General features: G+C 39.8%; 1 protein-coding gene across 4 annotated transcripts; it reads left to right on the top strand.

The window, feature by feature from the left end:
- The first annotated feature begins 1460 nt into the window (after nt 1-1460).
- On the top strand, nt 1461-23568 carry LOC124138469. 4 transcript variants are annotated; one of them, XM_046505109.2, is made up of 4 exons: nt 1461-1670; nt 15136-15282; nt 19906-19986; nt 22003-23568. In XM_046505109.2, the coding sequence occupies exons 1-4, from the start codon at nt 1620-1622 to the stop codon at nt 22468-22470; spliced, it is 747 nt and encodes a 248-aa protein (XP_046361065.1). In that variant the 5' UTR covers nt 1461-1619; the 3' UTR covers nt 22471-23568. The 4 variants fall into 4 exon arrangements, with proteins under 4 accessions (XP_046361065.1, XP_046361066.1, XP_046361069.1 ...); XM_046505110.2 differs by lacking the exon at nt 1461-1670 and adding an exon at nt 5718-5963; XM_046505113.2 differs by lacking the exon at nt 1461-1670 and adding an exon at nt 9277-9320.
- Nucleotides 23569-24022: the final 454 nt, after the last annotated feature.

Genomic DNA, 24022 nt, shown 5'->3' with positions numbered 1-24022 from the left:
TATGATATTTATAAAATATTAATCTTGTTGTATAACGTCTATTGTATAAGAAAATGGGTGTATGGTTATGTATAATCTATGATGGAAAGTAGACAGTATTTTATCCAATTCTGGAAATGATCTGAATAAATGTATGTGCCTATTATACGGAAGACAAAAGAGTTACTTTAATGATGATAAATAGTACACGATAGAAAATCGATATTGTTTAATTCAACTTAAAATATCCCGTATAACATGATTAAAATAATCACTGTGTTCAAAATACGTGCCTATAAGACAGAAATAAAAGGGTTTGTGTCAGCATGACAAAAGATATTCTTTCTCGAGCACATTTTTTTTCTCAAAAGTGCATGAGGTGGGCGGTAGGTCTTTTTGTTTTTTAAAATATTAAAACAAAAATTGTAAGGGAAGAACGCTTTATTTTTTCCACAAAGCATACCAACAAGCACAACTGGGCTTACCGGTAATATGATGCGGGGAATTGATTATTTTCAACTGGCAATACAAATGACAGACTCTCATGATTGAAGGTGACGCATCGATATACGTGAGCGATATGTCTTCTTATATCTGATAATACGCTTCTATTTAGGATTTTGGGTAAAATCAGGTTTGCTTGCAAAGTATGACAGTATGCTAGGTGTTGGTAACATGATACTGAAGTCCCACCCTGCCGGGGTACGATGGCACGCCAGGACAGCCGGGACCAGCATGTTATTCACTGCATATCTGGCTTCCCAAGTTGGGTTACCGACCTGTGTTAGTTATATCGACCTCTTGTGGCACATTTTCGTTCTTCTGTTCACATATCTTAGAATGTTCAAATATCGAAAGTCGACGAGTAAACTAATCTTAGAATGTTCCAATATCGAACTTCGAAAATCATACAAGATCATAATACCAAATCCACCGAATTCAATATTTCCTATTTTACAAAAAATATATCCAGATTCTTAAATAATTTGTCTAAGCGGCTTCCTAATTTGGTAAGCATCAGTCCGTCAGATAGTAAATCTATTCATGCATCTATTTGAGTTCGACGGGTATCTCATACAGACCCCAGGGCGGTGGGGTAGCTTTGTGCTTAAATCGTTCGCTCGTCACGCCAAAGCCTCGGGTTTGATTCTCCTTATCGATTCTTCTTATCCCCACCCCCGCCCCCCTTGCACAAGCCTTGCTTTGGCCACACATTATAATAATGCATGACTATTTCAGATACATCGTGCTGAACTTTGCTAGAATATTCTCATGACGTATAATGCTCACTTCTTCCGATCATGTTGGAAAAGAGTTATCGCCCTTTATTAACAGCTTCGGCATTGAAACCACTTAAATTGCGAGTAATTATAGAACATGTTTCACCTGGCATTAATCTTTCATTTCGAAAAAAAATGCCCACCGCCCAACAACTAAATCCGTGCAGTTGCTATGGAACTATTTATATTGTATCAGTGCGCAGTGTCCAACTCATTTGTCTGTGACGTCACGGGTCTGTTATCGCATTGCCTGAAGGCGATTAGAAGCGGGTGTCAGTACAACTTGTGTGCACACTTTACAAATGGAGTTCTACAATTTGCTACAGTTCACGGAATAATTAATCATTTGATTGGATAACGATGGCAAAAGGCAGGGAAAATGCAAGGTGTACGAAAGCAGACGGAATCTGGGTAAGTCAACCATTATTCATATTAACTTTAAAAACATTATTTGTGAAATTTGGTTTCGCAATAATTAGACGTTATTTAAGAAATTGAATAACATTTAAACGGACATCTTATGATGATGCTCATATGTTCAGTATAAAGTACACGACTAAAAATCTCCGTGAAATCTATGGAACCCCAAATGAGTTTTATATATTGAACATAACGATTGAAAACAGATTTTATAACAACACTCTTTTATTCTTTTATTCCTTTACGTGTACACCCAGTCGCACCTAGCTGTTACCTATAAAGCGATAAGTAATAATGGATAGTAAATTTAACTAATAATTTCTTTCGATGCAACCTAAATAAAGCCTTAAAATTGACATCAAGCAAAGTTAACAGGCTAAACAAACATAATGAAACATGCTACAGGATCGCAATCATTGCTGTATTGCCAAGTTCGCTTGCAAATAACAGCTGTGTAATTAAGGTGTTATCGAACAACAGCGAAACTCAGTAGCGATCAGTTAGCTTCATTAGTGCTTACTTCAACGGGTTGCTATGATGGTCGCTTTCCGGTATTAGGGAAAAACCTGGAATTCATGCCAGATTAATGCATTTATTGTCGGACATTAAGGATCAATATGGTGGTAATATCATCTAATGCCGATTATTATCGACTAGAACGAAAGCCAAGATCATTTCGGTGCGAGTCGTTTTCTGTAGCAAGTGCGAGTGTTTGAATTAAAATCAGTTAATTGTTATTGATTCTCGAAGCTATGTAGCTTGCATGGATTTGAGGTTTTGATTACTTTGATCTTATTTGACGGCTTCTTAGAAACATTTTTGGGAAAGAGTAAATACGCGTTCGTTTATGAACTTTCATATTGAATTGATCAGTGTTGATGCGGTTGTGTATGCAGATCATAGGGTTGTTAATAAAGGCGTCAGTGTTTGAGCCGCACACAACACTATCCACACAAGAACACAGCGGTCTGTTACGTGTCGAGTCTGGACCCGGCAAACCAAGGGCAATATTCCACGATATTGGGGCGCAGTCAGGGTCATCAGCCCTGACAACGAGGCTGTCCAACCGATGCATTTCGACTGTTGCCACAAACTCTTAGGTTATTGTAGGTGTAGGTAGGTTTTTAATTATATATTCACCATAACAAGCTGATAACTACTGCCTGTAGGCAGAGAGTTTCCACCGGTTCGCCATTCTTCACTGTAACGTGCGGAATGTTTTTAGCCATTCACTTGTTTTTGCTCCCTACATCTCGTAAGCAAATGTTCGTGTCCACTCTCACTTCAGGCAAAATGAAAGTCTCGTGGTTCTAAGAGGCAGCTATTGATAAATAAATTATAAATAGTTAGTGGCAACAGTAATAAGATTTAGAACGAACATGGGCAAATAAACTACCTGTCTGCGTCCAAAATATGGTTCATTGGTCATAGAGTTATCTGCCCTTGTCGTGTAGTAAAATCCGGAAAGACGACCAGGCGCAAAAAACGACTCGGGTGGAATCGAGAAATAACATATTTTTCGACCTAGTCCAGCTGCATTACATTACCACGTGCGCATAGCTTTCTCGGTTATCATCTATGGCGTTTATAAGATTATCAATTGATTACCATTTCCTGCCTACTTAAAACACGCCAAAGCTTGAGATAAATGTTCATGTTTTGCACAGCCTGTAGTGCCCTTCACCGGCCTATAGCTATGTACACCGGATTAATATAACCGGATCTTATACAGCCTACGTCGCTACATGACCGTTCCCTTCACTGTAAGCCCTTAAGTAACAGTCCCCTAACGATAACACAAAGAAAAGGCGTGTGTAGTTTCATAGAGTATTTGTATATGAAACCGCAGATCCTTTTTAAGGCTGCACTGATTTCAAACAAAACACCTTAAATTGTTGTCAAGTTTCCAGAATAAATATAGAAATATATTTGATATTCAAACATCGAAAGTTATTTTTATTGTTTATATACTGTTTTGTAAGTGGCCAAAGTTGTATTTTCTGATTTAGCTTCATATTTTATCTTTTTAAATTCTTTTTGTATGTACAGTATCTTTCATGTGACCATACACACTTTGTGTTTTAGAACATGTTCCCGTTTTAAGCATTGCTGCAATAGTTTTGCAATGTTTTTGCGTTCTTTCATCAAGCATAAATCTATGTATGATTCCACTTACGTGGACAGTGACTGTGGACAATTATTAGTATCCCCCGCTATCAGATTGCTTGAAGATGAGTAAGAGTAACATGCACTGAAAAGGTGTATATAGTAATCTGTCATCTCACTGGTTCCAAGCATTACCTTGAGTAGGTGGCCACAGTTTATAGGCATACCTTGCAATGCATGTAACATTGTAGCTCGTGCAGGACGCCTTCTGTTAAATGTCTACCATTATACGTAATGTTGACACCGATAAAACTGAAACACTCTTCAAAGCGGGATTAACCCAAACGTTTTCCTTGTAAGTAGCCAGGTGGCTAAAGCCTTCGCTCGTCACGCCGAATGTCCGGGTTCGATACCCCGCATGATGTGTGAAATCAGTGGTGTCCCCCGCCGTGATGTATTGCGGGAACATTGCTAAAAGCGGCGTAAACCCGAACTCACTCACTCATGTTAAGGACGAATACATGTACCATTGCATGGTTTCCGAATGATAGCTATCAAAGTTGAAATATATCTCAAAACGGGAAATTTTCTCTTAAGATGTAATAATTGAATGGCGACTTTGTTTTCTGATGTTGTTAACAAAAGAATGTTATAGTCTGTATTACAAAAAACCCATCATCCTATCACGTTAGCTTCAGTGATGACAAGAATCGCTTCGACAACCGTGTATTATGATATACATAGAATCAGAGCACGGGCGACTACCTGTCCAAGTTGCGTCCCTTAGTCGTGCAACTCTCAAAGTTACAACACAACCATCTCAGCCCCTCACCCGCATAGCCTATTGCAACCTGCTAGGCAATATTTAGAGAATCAACAGATTATATCGGAATGTAGTGTACCGTGATACCACAAAACTCAAATTCAACGTTGTCAAAATAGTTTAAGAAGCGTTCGTATAATCTGACGTATATATCAAGCGGTTATCCACATCGGCGCTCAGTTGCCTTGCCATGATTCTGAGGTGAGGTGAAATGGGGTTTAACGTCGCGCGCGTTTGTGTGTCTGTCCGTACTAATTTTTCGTACTAAAAATCCGTACTAATGCCGATTTTATGGCTCTAGCCCACTGACATAGTATACTGACTCCGAGCCGACCAGGCAGGGTAACAACATGTATCATCTTTTAATGTCTTTTGGTATGACGCGGCCGGGGATCGAACCCCTAACCTTCCGGTCTCCGGGCGGACGCTCTACCACTAGACCACGGAGGCGGTCTCGTGATTCTGAAGAGATAGTAGTTGTGCTGTTTCAGGGTGGGTGGTTGTAGACAAAGGAGAAGTAGTTGCAGCAGTGGTCGTGAAGCAGTTATAAACATGCATATCCACCATCACAAATAATACATTTAAGGACAACATATTTGTAAGGTAGCGTTTTCATGCGGAATTATTTAAACGAATCGATTTTCATCCTCCTTGGAGTATTAAATCAATATTTAACTCGGTGGGGATATTGATTCTGGAGCTAATAGCTGGAACTCCTTTATTATTTATTCCACTTTTTACAAGCATTGCATATGTTTTATACTTAATACAATATACGTGGAGAAATACAGCCCACGGTAACAGATCTACAAGATTACCTTCTCTCGTGTTCAATGTAAGTTAGATATATCTTATTCACAAATCAGCTATTGAAAAGCTTACGATCTAACACCCGTATTTTCAAAGACAGTACGTTTTATTCACCACGTTGTCACAAGTCCTATTCACGGGGACAAGAATGGGCTAGATATCAAAATACATATCTATCGCGTCCCCCAAAATCCCGCGAATCACGTGACTGCATCGATCTATTGATATCCACCGAGGCCTGACTTCCCATTGATTTTTATCAAAGGAAATACCGAGCACTGTGAAAGACTATTGACACTTTGTTGGCGGGTCTATCAGGTAATTCGCTATGGGCCTTCGTCATAAATGAAGTATTTAACTATCTCAATGCTAGTATTTACCTCGACACAGCGTTATGCCAGTAATCAAACGAAACATCTATACCGGTGTTGTTTGCCTGGGAGACGGGCCACGGGTGCCTGCGTTACTGTTACTCGGTTCTCTCAAAGGCTACAAATGTCACACAATTGAGCCCGGATTTCATAGATTTCGGAATACCAAAAATGGTGAGTGTTAGAACACATTTCTGCTGTTAAATATGTCGATATGTTGACACATATTTAATTGTGGGTAAAGCTTTCCCAATGTCATACAATGGCAACTGCTAACAAAAGTGTCAACGGATTATAGATATCAGAACCCAATAGTATTGGTGCATCAAAATGATCATTTTCTTTCAAACACATTTATTTTGAAAAATGTTTAGCTTATATATATTTATTTTGATAAATGACATATGTATATACACTTTGCTATAAATTATCCAAACTGACAAATATTTATTACAATGAGTATTACAACGTGTGTATTTAAACCTCTTACTGTGTTATTGAAGTCTATCTAAATATGACGAGTTCTTAATGTCAAGTTTGATATCATGTCTAACTTACCCACTTTGCACAAGCTGTTGCACGTGTTGATAAAGGAAACGTTTCCGGAAAGAAGCGTCAGGAAATGACAAAGATTAAATAAACCGATACTGAGGAAATATGAAATAGATAGAAATTTGAAATGTGAAATATAGACATGGCTCGCGTAATAATTTACATTCCAAGATTTATAAATATATTCTCGAAGATAATGTAAATTAAACTCTGCTTTCTGGTGTGGGTGGGGGGGGGGGTGGGGTGGGGTGGGGGGGCGGGGGGGGGGGGGGAGAGGGGGGGGGGGGGCGGGGGGTATGTAAAAATGACGTTTTCTTTCAACAGTCTGCACCACCGTTCATTGCGATGGATTGCTCAAAAGCATTATATATAAGCTTGTCAACATAATGGATGTTTGTAAATATCTATGTGTGTACATGTTTATATATCCATATACTCGTCATGAAATTTGTCCCTGCGGCCAAGAGGAAATCCTTTGTGCTGAGCTTGTTCGAGTCGCCTTCGCCTGTTGTACCATGAATCAACCAAATGCCCTTGTGTCTTTGCTTAAAAATGTCTAGTAGATCAATTAATATCACGAGAGTCAGAAATGCACTATTCTATTTATCTTTAGGATAGTGCATTTCTGACACTCGTGATATTTTTATCTAGACATATTTAAGCAACGACACAAGGGTCTGTATGATCACCTGGGGGCTTTGCATTATGCAGAGTTGATTCCATTACCTCCGCCAGGATCCGCTGGTTGTTCTGATAACGACGCTAGACCGTCTACTCGTTCTCATTATGACACCTATATTCATATATTATTGACAACTGCAGGGACACTGGTGACAGTCGACTAGGGCGCACAATTTACAGTGAAGAGTTGCGTCCCTTAGTCTTGCCAGAAAAATGGCATGGGTTCGAATACCAGATTCTCCCTGTTTATGTTTCTAGGTTTGTCAGCTCCATACCGAAGCTCCTATCTGCTGTGATAACAATAAATATTATAGCATACCGTCACTAAATTACCGCTTCTTCAGGCAATGTTCGCGTTCCCTCACTGAACCAATGCGTTGGCTGGCTGTTCCTTAGCGTAAGTGGCGTTCCCGCTGCAATTCGCTGTGAAGAGTTGCGTCCCTTCGTGTGCCAGAATCCGAAGATCGTTGGTTCAAATCCAAGATTCGCCATCTGAAATAAAGCGGCTGTAAACTCAAGTCACCCTCTCACTGATTCATCTCAATGATTTACGGCATCTTGGGTCATAACTGTGTCAGTTGACACAAAGCCTCAAGTCCTTCGCTTGACCTACAGGTATAAACCTTTCAGTGCTGAGAACTAATAGTGCTGGCTGACAGTTGATGTGATGGTCACAATAAACACTACAACACATTTATTTATAATGATCGATCCATGTTGGCGTTCTCCACAGCAATGGCTATCCCAAAGGGGGATGTGCGTGAGTATGGAGGAAAAAAAACAACAATAAAAATAACACATTGTACAATAAAGTTTCACTGGCGACCATGTATAGTTTGGAAGGACGTTTCATGGCTACTTCTTGTCCCTTCGATAACCCGATGATAATCTGATGCAGGGACAAGAAGTAGCCCTGAAACGTCGAAGGAAGGAAGGAACGACAGACGGACGGACGGATGGGGATGGATGGACGAATGGATGCGGCCGCGGTCAATCCATCCAAACCTATCCGAACCAACCCCACCTTTGTCTAGACTGTACATCAGATGTGAGGACCGGGGAGTCGCACAGCCCCGCCCCCACCTTTACTAGACTATACATCAGATGTGAGGACCGGGGAATCGCACAGCCCCGCCCCCACCTTTGTCTAGACTATACCTCAGATGTGAGGACCGGGGAATCGCACAGCCCCGCCCCCACCTTTACTAGACTATACATCACATGTGAGGACCGGGGAATCGCACAGCCCCGCCCCCACCTTTGTCTAGACTATACATCAGATGTGAGGACCGGGGAATCGCACAGCCCCGCCCCCACCTTTGTCTAGACTATACCTCAGATGTGAGGACCGGGGAATCGCACAGCCCCGCCCCCACCTCATCTACAATTACCCGTCTCGATTCCCGCATGCTACAAGGGTGAATATTGGATAGCTTATCGAGAAGGATAATCTAGATTAAAGTTATAGATGTGTGGTTATTTAATCAGTGTGGCTCTTCGTGAGTATATCTGACACCTTTCTGTCACCCTTTGTTTGATTTAGTACAAAATACACTGTTTGGCTACATATCATCTTCTTCTGGACGTAGGCAAATTGTTTTATCAATATTATCAAGAAGTGGAACATTGGCATTTCATGAAAAAATATCGAGAATTTATCTGATATGTTAAGAGTCTTTGCATATTAGTATATTCATTTGTCAGAACGATTTTTATGCAGGTCGAACACGATCTACTTTAAATGCGTTTTCGTTTGGGAGGAATATTTTACCTAAACAATTTATTGATATACTTTTAAAGTGTATATTAACATATATTCACATTACATTTGTTTCAAATGTTTGACTCAGCGTAACTGACAATTCAGCAAGATAATACATGACACCAGTGTACAACTATTGACGTCGCCTCTAAGTACAATTAACAGCTCAGCGTGGCATCGCACTACTCAATACCAATCTTTATACGAAATCGGTTATATTCATTTAATACTGTCAATGTCAATCTTCGGCTCAATATTTATTGCAAATGAACTTCTACGTCGAGCACAAAATACTATCTTATCGTTACAGCTGTCTAAAGAGTGATTTACAACAACTTCTGATCCCAACAGACAAACTCAGACTTGAGGATCGTGTTCGTTGAAGAAGCACAAGTGTAATCCCTCAATCGATTCCATGCCGACTTGAATAACTCACATAACACATATCGATAAGCGCGATTTCACGACAACCAAAGGGGGGTAATTGCTTTGGATTGGGAATATATTTACAACATTGAAGTTTTAAGGACTCGCAGGTAAGTCTATCGCCGTCGTTTTAGTTCACGTCCAACTTTTGTTACAAATGGAGTTTTATATCAGGTTGCGTGTGAATAGTGTGGAAAGAGCATTTACATTGATAACCTTTGTCAGCTTTGAACAGTTTCAGCAGAACGGGAGAAAGGGGGGTATATATGGTTCGGGAAATGAGTAACGCAAAACGTGCACAAATCTGTTTTGAGTAGTTGGACAAATAGGCATGGCAAATAAACCAGGTTTTAAGACTGAGAAGTATTGTTAACACGTGGAAATGGTACCTGTCAGTTGTGACGGTGTATGGGTATGAACAAGCTGCTTCAGATTTTTTTAATGCAACACTTTGTCATGCGACGAAACATAGAGAGCCACGAACACAGCTCTGTCTATTGAAGCATTCCGGCCCACTCGGATATTTCCTTACTACATAATACCTCGCAGCAATGGAATTGCGGTGATGCATGATTTCACTTTAAACCGCATACCGATTGTTCGCATCTATACTACTCTCTTATTTCATATTATTATCGTAATATGAAAGGCCTGGGTGGTCCGTAACTTCTTTTAACTTGTATGTATTTCGTACACCATGACGGCCGATTTGAGAAAACCCTGTTTTCATGGCTTTTAGAAATTAAGTATAGATACACATATATAAATACATAACGGCAACGACTACTGGGGAATTATGTTGTGTTATGTAATAGGCACATGAAGTAGTGAAACTAGTTTATTCATTTCCAATATGGATGACCTGTGGGGTTGAAGAGAGGCGAGTGTCTATTGGGAGACGATCTCAAAAAGGAGGTCGGTAGGCGTAAAAAAACACATTATACATTGATTAATACTGATCATTGAGCATAGGATCAATATTGTCAAGTTGAGTCTAATTTGATCTTGACATTTGTATTAAGTTAAGGATTTGTGAATCACACGTGATGTAGTGTATGTATGTGTGGGTGATACAGCAACCATTAGACACGCTAAGAGGGGTCTCCGTTGTCTTAGGCGACGCAGTTTTGTGTTCAGAGTTGCTTCCCTTAGACGTGCCAGAAACCAATGGTCGAGGGTTCAAATCGCGGTTCGACCTGATTATGTGTCTTGGTTTGTCGGCACCATACCAGTACGTGTGGATTTTACGTGGTAAACGTTTGATACCTGCTTCTGGCTTTCCTCACCCAACAATCCGTGATATAACTGAAGTGATGTAACAAGCAGCGTTAAACCAACTCACTCACTCACTCTTGACGAAAAGTGTATCTGCCATTTGGGTTAATTCATTTGTGTCTTTACGTAGTTGTATACCTAGAAAGTATCATTCTAGAGTATCTACAGAGTCCCTACGTGGGTCAGTTGGGTTTGTTGCTGCCTTGTACGTCATCCATAGGCGTAAAGGTATTCAGCTCTTGGCCGTTTACAACTTTGGAACCACACGAGCACGTGTATGGTACTGAGACGCCACGAGTCTGGAATTCCAACCCACGAATAAAAGAACCGTGCCCCTATGGGACAAAACTATCGCCGGTACAATGCCGGTAAAGATGTTTTTGTTTTTTTATAAATTAGTATGTAGGACTTCTTTTTGTTACAAAGACCATATTTTACAGGTTTCCTATGAGTTTGTTATATCGAGGTACATGTTCTCTATCCATAAAGGGGCGGTCGGGTAGCCTAGTGGTTAAAGCGTTCGCTCGTCACGCCTGAGACCCGGGTTCGATTCCCGACATGGGTACAATGTGTGAAGCCCATTTCTGGTGTCCCCCGCCTTGATATTGCTGGAATATTGCTCAAAGCGGCGTAAAACCATATTCACTCACTCACTATCCATAAAAGTCGATTCCCCACATGGGTACAATGTGTGAAGCCCATTTCTGGTGTCCCCCGCTGTGATATTGCTGGAATATTGCTAAACGCGGCGTAAAACCATATTCACTCACTCACTCACCCACTCACCCACTCACCCACTCACTCACTCACTCACTCACTCACTCACTATCCCTTAAAGCCTGGTTGGGATTTACTGGTGGAATAGATCCCAGGTCAAGTACGTGTCATCGTGTCCTTCCTGGTGACATGGGTTTAACTGATGCCTTCAGTCACTGGATTGTCTGGCCCAGACTCGATTACTTACAGGCTGCTGTGATACAGCTAGGATGTTTGAGCGGCGTTAAACAACATTCACTCATTCGTTCTACATCGTGCCTTCTATGAAACCTATCATGGTATCTGTAATCATAACAACCAGACATGCACCGCTGTTTATTGATTAAATATCTAACTACACGGCATGGAGTTAAGTGATCTGACACGAATATGATCTTAATAAAACGTTGTATTTATCGAACACTGTCGACGCATGAGATACGTGGATTACCGTACCATGAGCTCAAGTAACAGCTGAAATATTTATCGACCTACAAAAAAGGTGTAACCTTTCCGTGCCTAGTTACAGGGAGCGCAGTTGTTGTGAGGATATTGATTAAAACAATTTGAGACTGACTGCTGAGAAGGGGGTTGACGTTTGACGTTGGGTATGTATATATTTTCGTTGTAAACGTTCATTGAATAATATGCTTTATTTACGTCTTGATAATGAAGATACCGTTATGTTTGATACGTCACGCACCTGTGTAATCGATGCCGCGTATGAGTCGATGTTTTGTGTGTAGGTACACATGTAAATTAAACAAATCGAAATCCATGCTAGTTTACACCATATCAAACTGTCATCGGATATTTACTTTTAGAATAGTTTTATTTGTGAACTAGATTCCTCTACAAACATCCTTTTACATCATAAATTATATTGAATATCACTACATATAGAAAAGTACCTTTCTTTGGGAAATTCGGCAAAACAGATCCGATGTATTGACAAATGAATTACAATCTTGAAAAACGTGTTCCCCTTGAGCAAGTCATGTAAGGAATTATCGGTGTCCACTAGTTTGATCTCATTGCTGATTTTTTCGGAAACAATCATGTTTTGTTTCATTAAACGTATACCACATCGGCGAAACCACGTTGCACGTGTATAGTACTGATAAACCAAGGTTCATAATCGCGCTAAATCTAAGATTCGAACCAGGGTGATCGGATCCTGGAACGACAAAGACGACTTGGCCACCCTGGATTGTATTATTGACTTTCAGGAAACATACAAAGTAGACAAAGTTGGTGCATGTTTCTTGTGGAAACAATACAATTTCTGTGTGCACGATGAAAAAGACCAGGGCCCATTCACCAGAGACCATAAACTAAATATATTTTGTTACATCTGCTCTCACTTCGCGGAGACGTGATCCCTATTGTTCAATAATGTTCGACTGACTTGGTTAAAGTAACAATATCAAATTCAGCCAAGTATATGTACATATATATGCGATGTCAAAACGAAATCACCGTCTCAACTTCAGTAGTCAGTCGGGTTAGGGACATTTCAAAATCTTTAGCCCGACCGAAATTTTGCAAGCAACGACAGCGTTAGAAATTGGCACACTGGATGCCACACGGGGACACCGAATAGGCGAATATGACAACACAATTACAGCTTATTCCGGTCAGTCTGTGAGTATACAAGTATAAGATCCGGGTAGAGAATATGTCTTCAGCAACCCATGCTTGCCGTAAAAGCATTCGTGACTAACTCGTGTTATTCCGGGACAAGCCGAATAGTGACTCGTGCCCCTCTCGTGGCCATTTTTGCGACCGGGTTCCGTCTTAGCGCAAACGGGCATACCTAAAACAAACTCGTTGCGTGATGGTTCACATATATTTCCCCATATAATATATATATATTTCAGATGCAATTATAAGCACATCGGGACATGCGGAAATCATACCGTATGATTGAACATATTTAACTGTGTCTTGGGTATAATTTTAGATGCAAGACATAAGTAAAATCAAAAAAATATTTCTGAGGGATTCTTTGACGAAGAACTTGAAATCATACGCGCATTCTGATTGGTTTGTCGAGTCTTCTTGTAGGTTACGGAAAGGGGCGAGTGGTGACGAGTGGCCGTAAAACAACAACTAAATAAGTATACCAGTCCGACTTTGACAATCCAGTGATCGCTAGTATGAGTATGGATTACGATAACACAATCTGCGGGTCATATCAGATTCATTCGGCTCACCTCTGTCCTCTAGGTCACCTCGGACAGCATAGGGGATCTCCATATTGGAACTCCGTTCACTTATTCACGTGACTTTCTTTACACAACATCAGCTGGCGGCAGATACTAGTGTATATATATCAAATGTATCATCATTTCAATGGCTGTTAAGTATAAAAAGGCTTCTCTGAAAATCAGCTATATGCGGAGAAATCGATTGATATATGGTTTACAGTGTAATCGTGCAATATCTCTACAGTACTCCTTTGTTGCCCGAAGTATCACGAAAGTTGCGGAATAGGCCGAGTGGACCCGAATGCATTTGATTCTCAAACTTTGCAACCCTCACGGGTTGGGATACCTGATACCTTCTTGCCCAGAACACTGACACAAACTACATAAACTTGTTGACCAACTACCAACAGACAGACAGGCAGACAGAAATACAATTCATTTATCAATGTCTTATCTCATATCAAAAATACATGTGATTCAGATCCACTTGGAGATGACAGTTTCAGGCGCCACCTGATGAGGGTCATGAGACACGATAATATCTGACATTAAAAAGGCAAAATCGTAAATATTTACAAATAACTATTTACTTATCTCACCTTTTTTAAAACGTAATATCATGTTAAACAAGACTACATCAATATCCATTGAAACATGACACCAAATATTCAGCAATAAGTAATAGCTGGAAGCGCTCGTAAAATCTTCAGAAAATACGTATTCAAGAATGAAAAACTTAAATCAGACACAGCTGGAAGCCTGATACGCTGGGACACTTTCAAATATACATACAAATATAGAAATGATATGATTTTATATACGGCTGTAAAAACAAAATAACAATGAAACTCTGTTAATCAGGAAACTCCGCATTCCGGACGAATGTTGCGTGGACCCTCTGTATATTCTAAACAGAACATTGCACTCTGTATACCACTGATTGCTTTATACGGAAAATTGTTAATCATGACGATTTCACGTGCGGATTAAGAGTTAAGATTGATAGTCACATCGGCAGCTATATGGCCGTCCGTATTTACGGGGTTTAACGGTGTATCTTAATCTTCACCTTTGTTCAAAAGAATTATACCAATCCCCGAGATTTATCTGTAAACAGAGAAGCCATGTTTTCCTGAGGTTGGTAGACTATCGCGGCGATCGCCGTTACAGAACCGCTAATGTGACGAAAACCAAAGTGATCTCTCTTTACTTCCCCTTATTGCACGGAACCATACCCCGTGGAAATGGAAAATACACCTATTGTATGGGAAAATGCGAAAAACATGTATTGTGGGGGTAAATGGGAAATTGATGTATTGAGTGGAAATGGGAAATACATGTTTTGTTAGGAAATGCGAAATACATGTGTTGCGTGGGAAAATACATGCATGGCAATTTATTCAAAGTGTGTTTTTGGTTTACCGTGAAATTGGTATTTTTTACATACGCCTGAAATTGCTAAGGTTTATATTATACATTTCGCTACAATAATGAGAGAGACATTCTTTATATGGCTGCACTTGATTCGTAACCCGACAGTAGGACCGGCGTGTGCGACAAGATTCGACTATTCTACACATTGCCCGGATTTCGTTGTCACGTGACACACAATTAGATCATCTCAAAATGCGTCTCGCATGCAACATACGGATGCACTTGGTGAAGAGTTTCTTGTCTGTTGCAGTATCGTCATCGAGGCCTGGAGCCTGGTGTGGTAGACATGCAGAGAGCGGCGGCAACGAGTACAGGGTCCATGCTTGTTGCACCGTTCATGGACGACAACGAATACGTGCCACAACCCCCGCCTCCTCCATTCAACGTGAAGAAAGATGTGAGTTTTATTTTGTCTATGTGCTCTGTTGAACGAATTATTAGACATAAACCAAATATTTAAGTAAGCATCGGTGGTACAATACGACTTCCGGTTATCCGGGGCGAATATTATTCATTCAGCCCGGGATAGAAAATGAAAAAGTAAAACCAAAGTCCGGCGCAGTGGTGACTTAGCATAACTCTGGGTCGGAGAGTGAAGAAAAACATAAAACAATCATGGCTTACGCTTAACCGAGAACGTCTGCTCCGCAGCAATCAATCCCGGTCTAGCCGGAAGTCATGTTTGAATTGATATTACAAAGCTGAAAAACAGTGAAATGTAACTATGTCAATATAGAGTGAGTGCCAGGGGAATGGATGAAATAATCAATATTTTATTGACCAGAGGCCTTGGTACTCTGCCGCCTGTCTGAGTGTCATACACGGAGATTGTGAGATTGCATTAACAGAAAGTCAGAGGAGACTGGGACAAAGCATTTAATGGAGTATTCAGTGGAGATAACAACTTCCGGTCCTTGGAGAGATTTCCGAGAAGTGAACATTCAGCAGGGGTCACCGGAAGAGAAAAATCAATAAAACTGACATGGAGTTGGATGTTCTTAATATCAAGTCTTTGTTTGTCAACCCACTTGGATACACGCTGAGCGTGGTTTTATACATTGGAGTTAGTGAGTGAATTGTGTATGCCGCCACATTCACAATAGTCCACCTACATCATGACGGCCCTTCAGTCACCGTCTGGACCAGATAACGTATACCGCTATCGGAGTTAAGGGGAGGTTAGACTTGCTCCAGTTGAGAGTTCCATCATATTTCTGTCAAGCCCTTAAAGAATAATTTTGTTTTTCTGATAGCTCAAAAGTTATGATGAACGTCAATCTAAACTGCCTGGCAATAGAAAGTATGCACTTGAAAATAGGATGTGAGAAAAAGAATTACAGTTATGAAAACGTTACTTGGCTGAAGACAGTCGTCGAAACACTACGAACTTACGGTAGTGATACCCGTATCAAATACATCACCATCGAGTAACCATTTCTTGTCAGTTTTATTTTTAGCCGCCATCAAACGTGGGTGTAAACGTACTTTTTGCCCAAAGGTTTAGTAGCTATTGTAGTTTATGAAACGTAAGTCCATCTTTTGCCCAGAGGTTTAGTAGCCGGTGTAGATAATGAAACGTAAGTCCATCTTTTGCCCAGAGGTTTAGTAGCCGGTATAGATAATGAAACATAAGTCCATCTTTTGCCCAGAGGTTTAGTAGCCGGTATAGATAATGAAACATAAGTCCATCTTTTGCCCAGAGGTTTAGTAGCTGTTGTAGTTTATGAAACATAAGTCCTTCTTTTGCCCAGGGGTTTAGTAGCTGGTGTAGATAATGAAACATAAGTCCTTCTTTTGCCCAGAGGTTTAGTAGCTGGTGTAGATAATGAAACATAAGTCCTTCTTTTGCCCAGGGGTTTAGTAGCTGGTGTAGATAATGAAACATAAGTCCTTCTTTTGCCCAGAGGTTTAGTAGCTGGTGTAGATAATGAAACGTAAGTCTATCATTTGCCCAGAGGTTTAATAGCTGGTGTAGGTAATGAAACATAAGTCCATCTTTTGCCCAGAGGTTTAGTAGCTGGTGTAGGTAATGAAACATAAGTCCATCTTTTGCCCAGAGGTTTAGTAGCTGGTGTAGATAATGAAACGTAAGTCCTTCTTTTGCCCAGAGGTTTAGTAGCTGGTGTAGATAATGAAACGTAAGTCCTTTTGCCCAGCAGTTTTGACTGGTGATTGATACACTGGATAATGGAAGGTGCCCTTTATGTAAAACATCTGGACAAAGAAAGAAAACGCCTCGTTGTTATAGGGCGCGCATTACGGTATCTAGACCGTGCAGGAGACCGTGTAACACAATACGCCTTTAAGAAAGTTACTTCACCAGAACGCGTCTGCTGGGCAGAATTCTCTCACCTTCCGTACGCTAACAATGATGCATCATGCACCACGAGTTTGACTGTTGTTACACGAGTCGAAGAAAGAGCTGGCGAACCCTGTGTCTGTCTCGCCTAATCCCCCTACAACAGGACGGATTACGCGGAACCTGGTCTATCTCATCCATGTCGTTTATACACGTCATCTCAAAGCGTTCATATAACTGTTCAGGGTTGAGAATCGTGGCGCTGTGATCCAGCAACAATCCAGCTTAAGCCTTAGTTGTTATACTGGGAACCTCACTTGTGTTGCAATGTCACGGTCAAGCCTTATACACGTATTTTCAAGTTATGAGGATCCAAAATAGCCTTGCGTACGTAAGAACTTAAATAATACATTAGTACACAATATACTGTGGATAATACTGACACATTAGTACACAATATACTGTGGATAATACTGACAGATTAAATTCTCAACGCGTTGGAGTAGGATTGTCAGATGTTGATGGTGGCTACAACGTGACCAGTTGTCATGGTAACTCTGTATTCCTTCATCTGTACAAGGATGGATGTTGGAATTGGTTTAACTGTTAACATTGATATTAAGGTTGCTTTTGCGTGATTACATTGCTTGAATATATATCAGTACTTAATAAATATTTGTGTGCTGTTATTACACACATTTAGTGTCTGACGTGAACCGAAACAAACAACGAATCACAATGCAAGAAAATAATTTGAAACCTTGTTTTGAAAAAGTAAAAACATAGAGTAACTGTTTCATGAGATTTATTGCTTTCGAAACACAAGTGAGGAAGACGCAAAATTCATCGGATTTTGTATGTTTTCGAAAATTGGGATAGGGACTCACTCCAGTCTAGAATACGAACTAGTTTCGTGAGATTTGTAGTCTGTCATACAGACCCTAAAACAAATATATCCAATACAGCCCATGCAAGTCTATATGATTTGGCAAGTCTAGAATAATATCTCTGGGCTCCTTTTTGTTAGCTTTTATGACTATAATTGAACAACTGTTTGTTTTTTTGTGAAAGAAATAGTTCATTTCAGAGGATGGATGTAAATCTATCAGATTTGATACCTTTATTTATTTATATTTTTTTCAAAAACATTCCACACTTTTTTAATGCTTCTATTAAAAGTAAAATACACTAATCCCTATTGTTTTCATCATTTTACATTTTTCACTGGCAGGCCATTTATACTACACTAATCCTTTGTTAGTGGCTCGTTGTAAACTGAAACCCTTTGTTAGTTCGATTTTTTTGTTAATTTGAGATATTAAAACCACTATGAAACAAATCCTTTACCATGACAATTTCATAATATTTAAGATTAACATTCCCATTGTCACTTAATCCAACCCCGTACTGCAAACCAACATTAACATGAGTTTCACTCTGTCGCTTTAATGTGTTTTTTTAAATATAAAAATATTCATAGCGAATGGAAATTTTCTCAAAAAGGAATACCACATAAAAATGCCTAGATTAACATTTTTGCTTCCAGATTATAGTTAGAAACACGAAAATAGAGTCCGTTTCCATGGATACCATTTTACGTGAGAAACACGCATTATTTGAAATACAACAGCCAACTTCGATTCGAATTCCCTGTAAACATGTTGATTGGCTTAAGCTTTAGGAATAAAGGTCTTACAGAAAGGTATCGGTTTTGAGGAAGTTGTCAGGGCAAGTGTACTGTAATGTCTTCAACTGAAACCTATTGTTATTTAGAAAGTTATGTTAAGTAACAATGGGTTTCCGGAAGCAGCAATTTAGGGAGAGTCCTGTAGTTCAAAGCCATTAGTATTATTAGGTTGAATGAGCAGCAAGGGTGAATGGCCTTAAATCATGATCTTGACGTTGTAAAGACATTTTAAGTACCCGAAGCTAAGCCCAGCTATGAGAGTTAGGGGAGCAGTGTAGTAACGTGACAATAGGCAGTGATGTCACGAGTCCCATTGATCTGTTTGCTCGGTGAAAAAATAAAAATACGCATATGTTCATCTGTTTGGCGTGTAATGCATGGATAAATATACAATGTGATATGTTTCATATCATCTTTGTATTTCAACATGTATTTTGAGATCGAGGACAACATAAATTATAACTGGTTGTTTTCTTTACGTTTAACTTTGAAAAACAGATTCGTATTAGTCAGTTTAACGTAGAATTTCAACAACAATTCAACTTCATTGCAACTTTCAGCATACAGTGACACCCCGTTAATTCTAGACAATAACGAAAACCCCGTTTAACTGGCAAAATGTTTCAGATGCCTCGCATATGGAAAAAATAGGAAGAAAATAATGTGCCACTCTTCTGCCAAACAATACAGTTCGTTAATATATTTAGTTGAAAAATATAATTGAGTGCCTGTTTATGTTGGAACAAATGATAGAGTTCCTGAACGTTAAAAATTATACTGCTGATCTGCCCTCCAAATGACAGCTCCCAAAGTGTCTGGAAATCGGGGTTCAGTATTAACGGGGTCCAGACTAACCAGGTGTCACTATGGAGGGCGTCTCACGCTACCCCGACCCTCTTTGTATCGCACGCGCGCGTCACTCTTAAATCATCCAGCGCACAGCTTGGGCATTCGAGGTTGAATTGTCGATTGCTAATCGCTTATGAGATGGTTCGTTTGGTAAACTGATTCCATTGTGTTTTGTATTTTGGCAGGTGAATTACAAGAAGTCCAACCGGTTCAGTAACCACGACAACAGAAACGCCTTTCAGGACCACGGCGTGTACCTCGGAAATGTAAGTTCGAGTTTGTCCTCGTAATGGTTCATTGTTCATACGGCGGAGAGATGATGGTTACAACGACGAATTCACATTAGTAGTCAGACGGCAGATAATTATATTAAATGTTCAGAAATTCAGTTTTAAATACAAGTTGTGTTGAATTTTGAAACGTATTTCATGACATCCTAACTTTTTTAAGCTATATTTTTTTAAGTCGGCACTGAAACAAAACAAAAGTAAAGTGCCTAAAGCTTAGATTTGCCTGAGCCAAAGGGTATTTTCATTGTTGACTTTAATTCTGTCTAATCGGAGGGAGCGGGACAGGTTACCGATTCTAGGTCTCATTTCCAAGCTTGCTCTTCACTTTCAACGGGTCGTATCTCATTAGCATACCACCGTTTATCACGTGACCACGAACGGGCAATGGAAAGTTAGAAAGCAGCGTAAGGCACTGAAATGACGTCACAGGAGGAGCTCATGGTTCACAAGCCTGTTGGTTTTTTTTAGATTAATTCCATTTTAATTGTGTGTTACACGTGATCTAGTGAAGAGATACCATGAAGTTGTTTAATTAATCTGGTGGTTATTTTAAAGATATTCATGTGACATAAAACAAAAAGGAAAGTAAGTAAAACCACGGACCTATATAACAAGTTATTCAAGTCCGTAGTGAAACAGCATGCAAATATTTGTTTTTAGTTAAATATCAAAGGTCACTACTAGGCGGTCATTTGGAATAGTTCTCGGATGGGAATATATTGAAGGTATGTTGCACATTTAGCGTAGTCTGTCTTCAAGACCCGAGAGGATGAATTGAAAAAGGAATCCAACTCAGTTTCTAGGACGATTCGGCAAGGCTAGATCCCTCAGCGTCTGAAATTATGCTTTGTTCTGGGCTCCATTTGGATTTTATTTTAGTTTGTAGATATATATTTTAAAATAACTTAATTGTATTTCTGGGACTTAATGTTGGTATAATTAGGCCACTATTGTTCAGACAGTTATGAAAGTATTGGTATATAAGCTAACTATACCATACCATACCATACCATACCATACTAGACACAAAGGAAAACGAAACTACAAGATTTCGTCACAATCACCATTTCTTGGATTAATTAAGCTATAATTTTTTAACCAGAAACCATTTACAATTACTATATGTTGTCTCTGGTTAACACGCTAAATCCTCCTCATTCAGTGACGCGCGCAACTATTCCTGACATCACGCGTTCACATCAACGTTCCAACGCTGAAATTAGAAGCGCTGAAATGTTTCTTTTTCTTTTTCACTATAAGCATTGCGTCATATTTGCGTCTAAATTTAGAGTGAGTGATTTGGGTTAAACGCCGCTTTTAACAGTATTCCAGTTATATTGTGGCGTGTCAGCTTAATGTGGGAGGAAAGCCCAAAGTGATGCAGGTCTCAGACGTTTACCACTTCGGTGAAACCCACGAGCACGGGTATGGTGCTGACAAACCTAGAAACATAATCGGGTCGAACCGGGATTCGAACCCACAATCATAGGTTTCTGGCGTGTCCAAGGCACGCAACTCCGCACAGCGAATTGTGGCGCCTTAGACGACTGGGCCACCCCAGGTCACGTCAGAACGACCTTTCGCAAACAATGACAGACCACTGAAATGATTAACAAGAGTCGACAACAGAAGACAGCTTTCTCAACATTACCGCACTAGTTCCTAACTAGCGACTTCCATTCCAAATCATCAGATCTTTGTTTGGCGAGAGCTTGGACCTGATTTTAATGAGACTACGTTTAAATCGGACGATGTACCTTTAATTCTTCCATCAAAAACGAACATCCCCAAGAGCAACGCCATTGCACAGCATTCCCGCTCAATCGATTGGGCTGTGTAACAGTGTGAGATAACTTAATACTGGAGATGTATTAATTTACTATTAAATGTCACTTTGTAGGGAACGCCTCGGTGTTGCTGCATCTTTAGTGTGATCTCTATAAATATAAATCAGTGTGGGTTGTGCTCTAAATTATGTTTTTGTTTTTAAAGGGTCGCGAAACAAGGCTTCTTGGTCGACGTCTTCTCAGCAGTCACCAACCCCTCCACCAAACCACCAGTGGCTTCCTCTCCCACCAAACGATGCAGCCGATACAGGTCGATCAGAACAGCTTATACACAGCTTCGTTTCTCGGCCATCCAACAAGAGAGCCCCCAGTTCACCGGAGATTCCCGAAGGCTTACAAAGAACCCCGGGAAGGAACGATTACACTCGACACATCCACACCAAGCTGGTTCAAGACTCCAGAAGTTCCCTATAGAACACCTCTTCATGTTCTAGCTGTGACACAGGAACCCTTCGTAGAACATAATCCGTGGAAGTATTCAAATAATGCTCTCAAGCGAGTTTACCCACCGTATGACAGAAAAAGCGAACCTGTTGTGAACAATACCTTTAATCGGTATGGAGCTGCTTTTGCCGACAAATGCTCCAGTGGCCACAGGCGGTCTCAGATATAGTCATTGTTTCTTTGAGCGTGTTATCTTACTGTATTCGTAAAATTATAAAGTCAGTGGTTTTAAAATGGATTTCGATATGATTATTTAAAGTAGGCTTTCGTAATGCGACAATAAAGCCACCCTTAGTTGTCAGAGAATCACGTCAGTGTCTGAGTAATGTCATATGTTTGTTTCCTGTTTCGGTTATATTATTGAGATGCGCTTGCGCAGGGTTTTTAAAGAAAACTAGTATGTGTGCAAAATAAGACATGGATTTCTGTTAATATCCGGTTAATGTGACCTGACCACATGTTTGAGAATCGCGTATTAATATATTGTGAATGAAGGAAACACAATCTGAGTACAGTTTCGAATTTCGTTGTACAAACAGGAAATGATCTTGACTCTTTCCTTGAAAACGGACTTTGATTATGATATAATATAATATAATATAAAATATTTTCGATTTCTTTCGATTGTAGTTTTATTAAGATCAGATATCGAAATATTTCGTTCAGATTATGGTGTTATACACATTTTACATGTCTACCAATTTTGGACACTGGTGGTATTTCATGCTGATCTGTTTTCGACATAGAACAGTTCTTGGAACAAACTAGTTTTCATCCTCTTTGGTATATTTTCTATCCACCCAAAGAGCTGTCACTTTCGAAACTTACAAATATCGTTTTCTGGAAGGGAATTGTGAAGTAATTCATTTCAAATAATTTCTATGTAGTATATTTTTGTTGTCAATGACGTATTTTTGATCACACGAATTGAATATGAACAGATTAAAGTTTGCCTGCCGATAACATTGGGTGCCCCTCCTTAAAACTGAAAGGGTTACACAACACTCGAACATCATATAACGTTGCTTGATCCAGATTGGTTTCTTTTCGAGACAGGAGTTTGGGGGCACTAATTGCCTGGTTCAGACAATGTGTATTGTTTCGCTTTACGTAATACACATTCTAAAGACACACGGAGAAGGCCATTCACTGTTTTAACCGCCAGTATTACACTGTATGTATTATTCTTATTTTCTGTGATATATTGAAAAGCACACGCCTACGTCGGCATAAGACGTTGTTAATTTAATTAAACAATTTTTCACTATTATTATTGTGTTATCTTTTAATACGTCTGAAATGTGGCATCTTAAATATACCCTATTACCTACTCAAGATAAGCAACGTCAATTTACAAAGGGTGGAAGGGTGACATTACACTGCGGTGGTATTTGACACGATATTGATATGACAAGTTTCAGACTTTCCTTGTTTGTTTGTTTGTTGATAAGTCGCAATCAGCAATATCCCTGCTATGTATTGCAGCGACCCGTAAATATTATGAGCAACGACCTTTATGAAATGTATTCAATCCAGTCACCCAGCCTGACAGTCCGATCCATTAAGTCGTCTCTTACGACCAGCCTAGGTTGTCTCATCTTCCCGAGGCAAGGGAGTTAACTGACTATAAAAGTCCAGTTTCCACCCTTGCTGGTATTATGGAGTTACATTTTGGCTGGACTTTCGAGTCTATGCATAGTCCAATCAAAATCGTGCAACAA

The sequence above is a fragment of the Haliotis rufescens genome, unplaced genomic scaffold, assembly GCF_023055435.1.
Source record: "Haliotis rufescens isolate VD_foot unplaced genomic scaffold, xgHalRufe1.0.p SCAF_54, whole genome shotgun sequence".
NCBI lineage: Eukaryota > Metazoa > Mollusca > Gastropoda > Lepetellida > Haliotidae > Haliotis > Haliotis rufescens.
Note: the sequence above shows the minus strand (reverse complement) of the source record. Positions and strands in the feature narration are given on the sequence as shown.

Coding starts and splice junctions, on each gene's coding strand:
- LOC124138469 (XM_046505109.2), top strand. CDS start 1,620: ATGGCAAAAGGCAGGGAAAATGCAAGGTGTACGAAAGCAGACGGAATC. Junction 1,671..15,135: donor CGAAAGCAGACGGAATCTGG/GTAAGTCAACCA, acceptor TGTCTGTTGCAG/TATCGTCATCGAGGCCTGGA. Junction 15,283..19,905: donor CATTCAACGTGAAGAAAGAT/GTGAGTTTTATT, acceptor GTATTTTGGCAG/GTGAATTACAAGAAGTCCAA.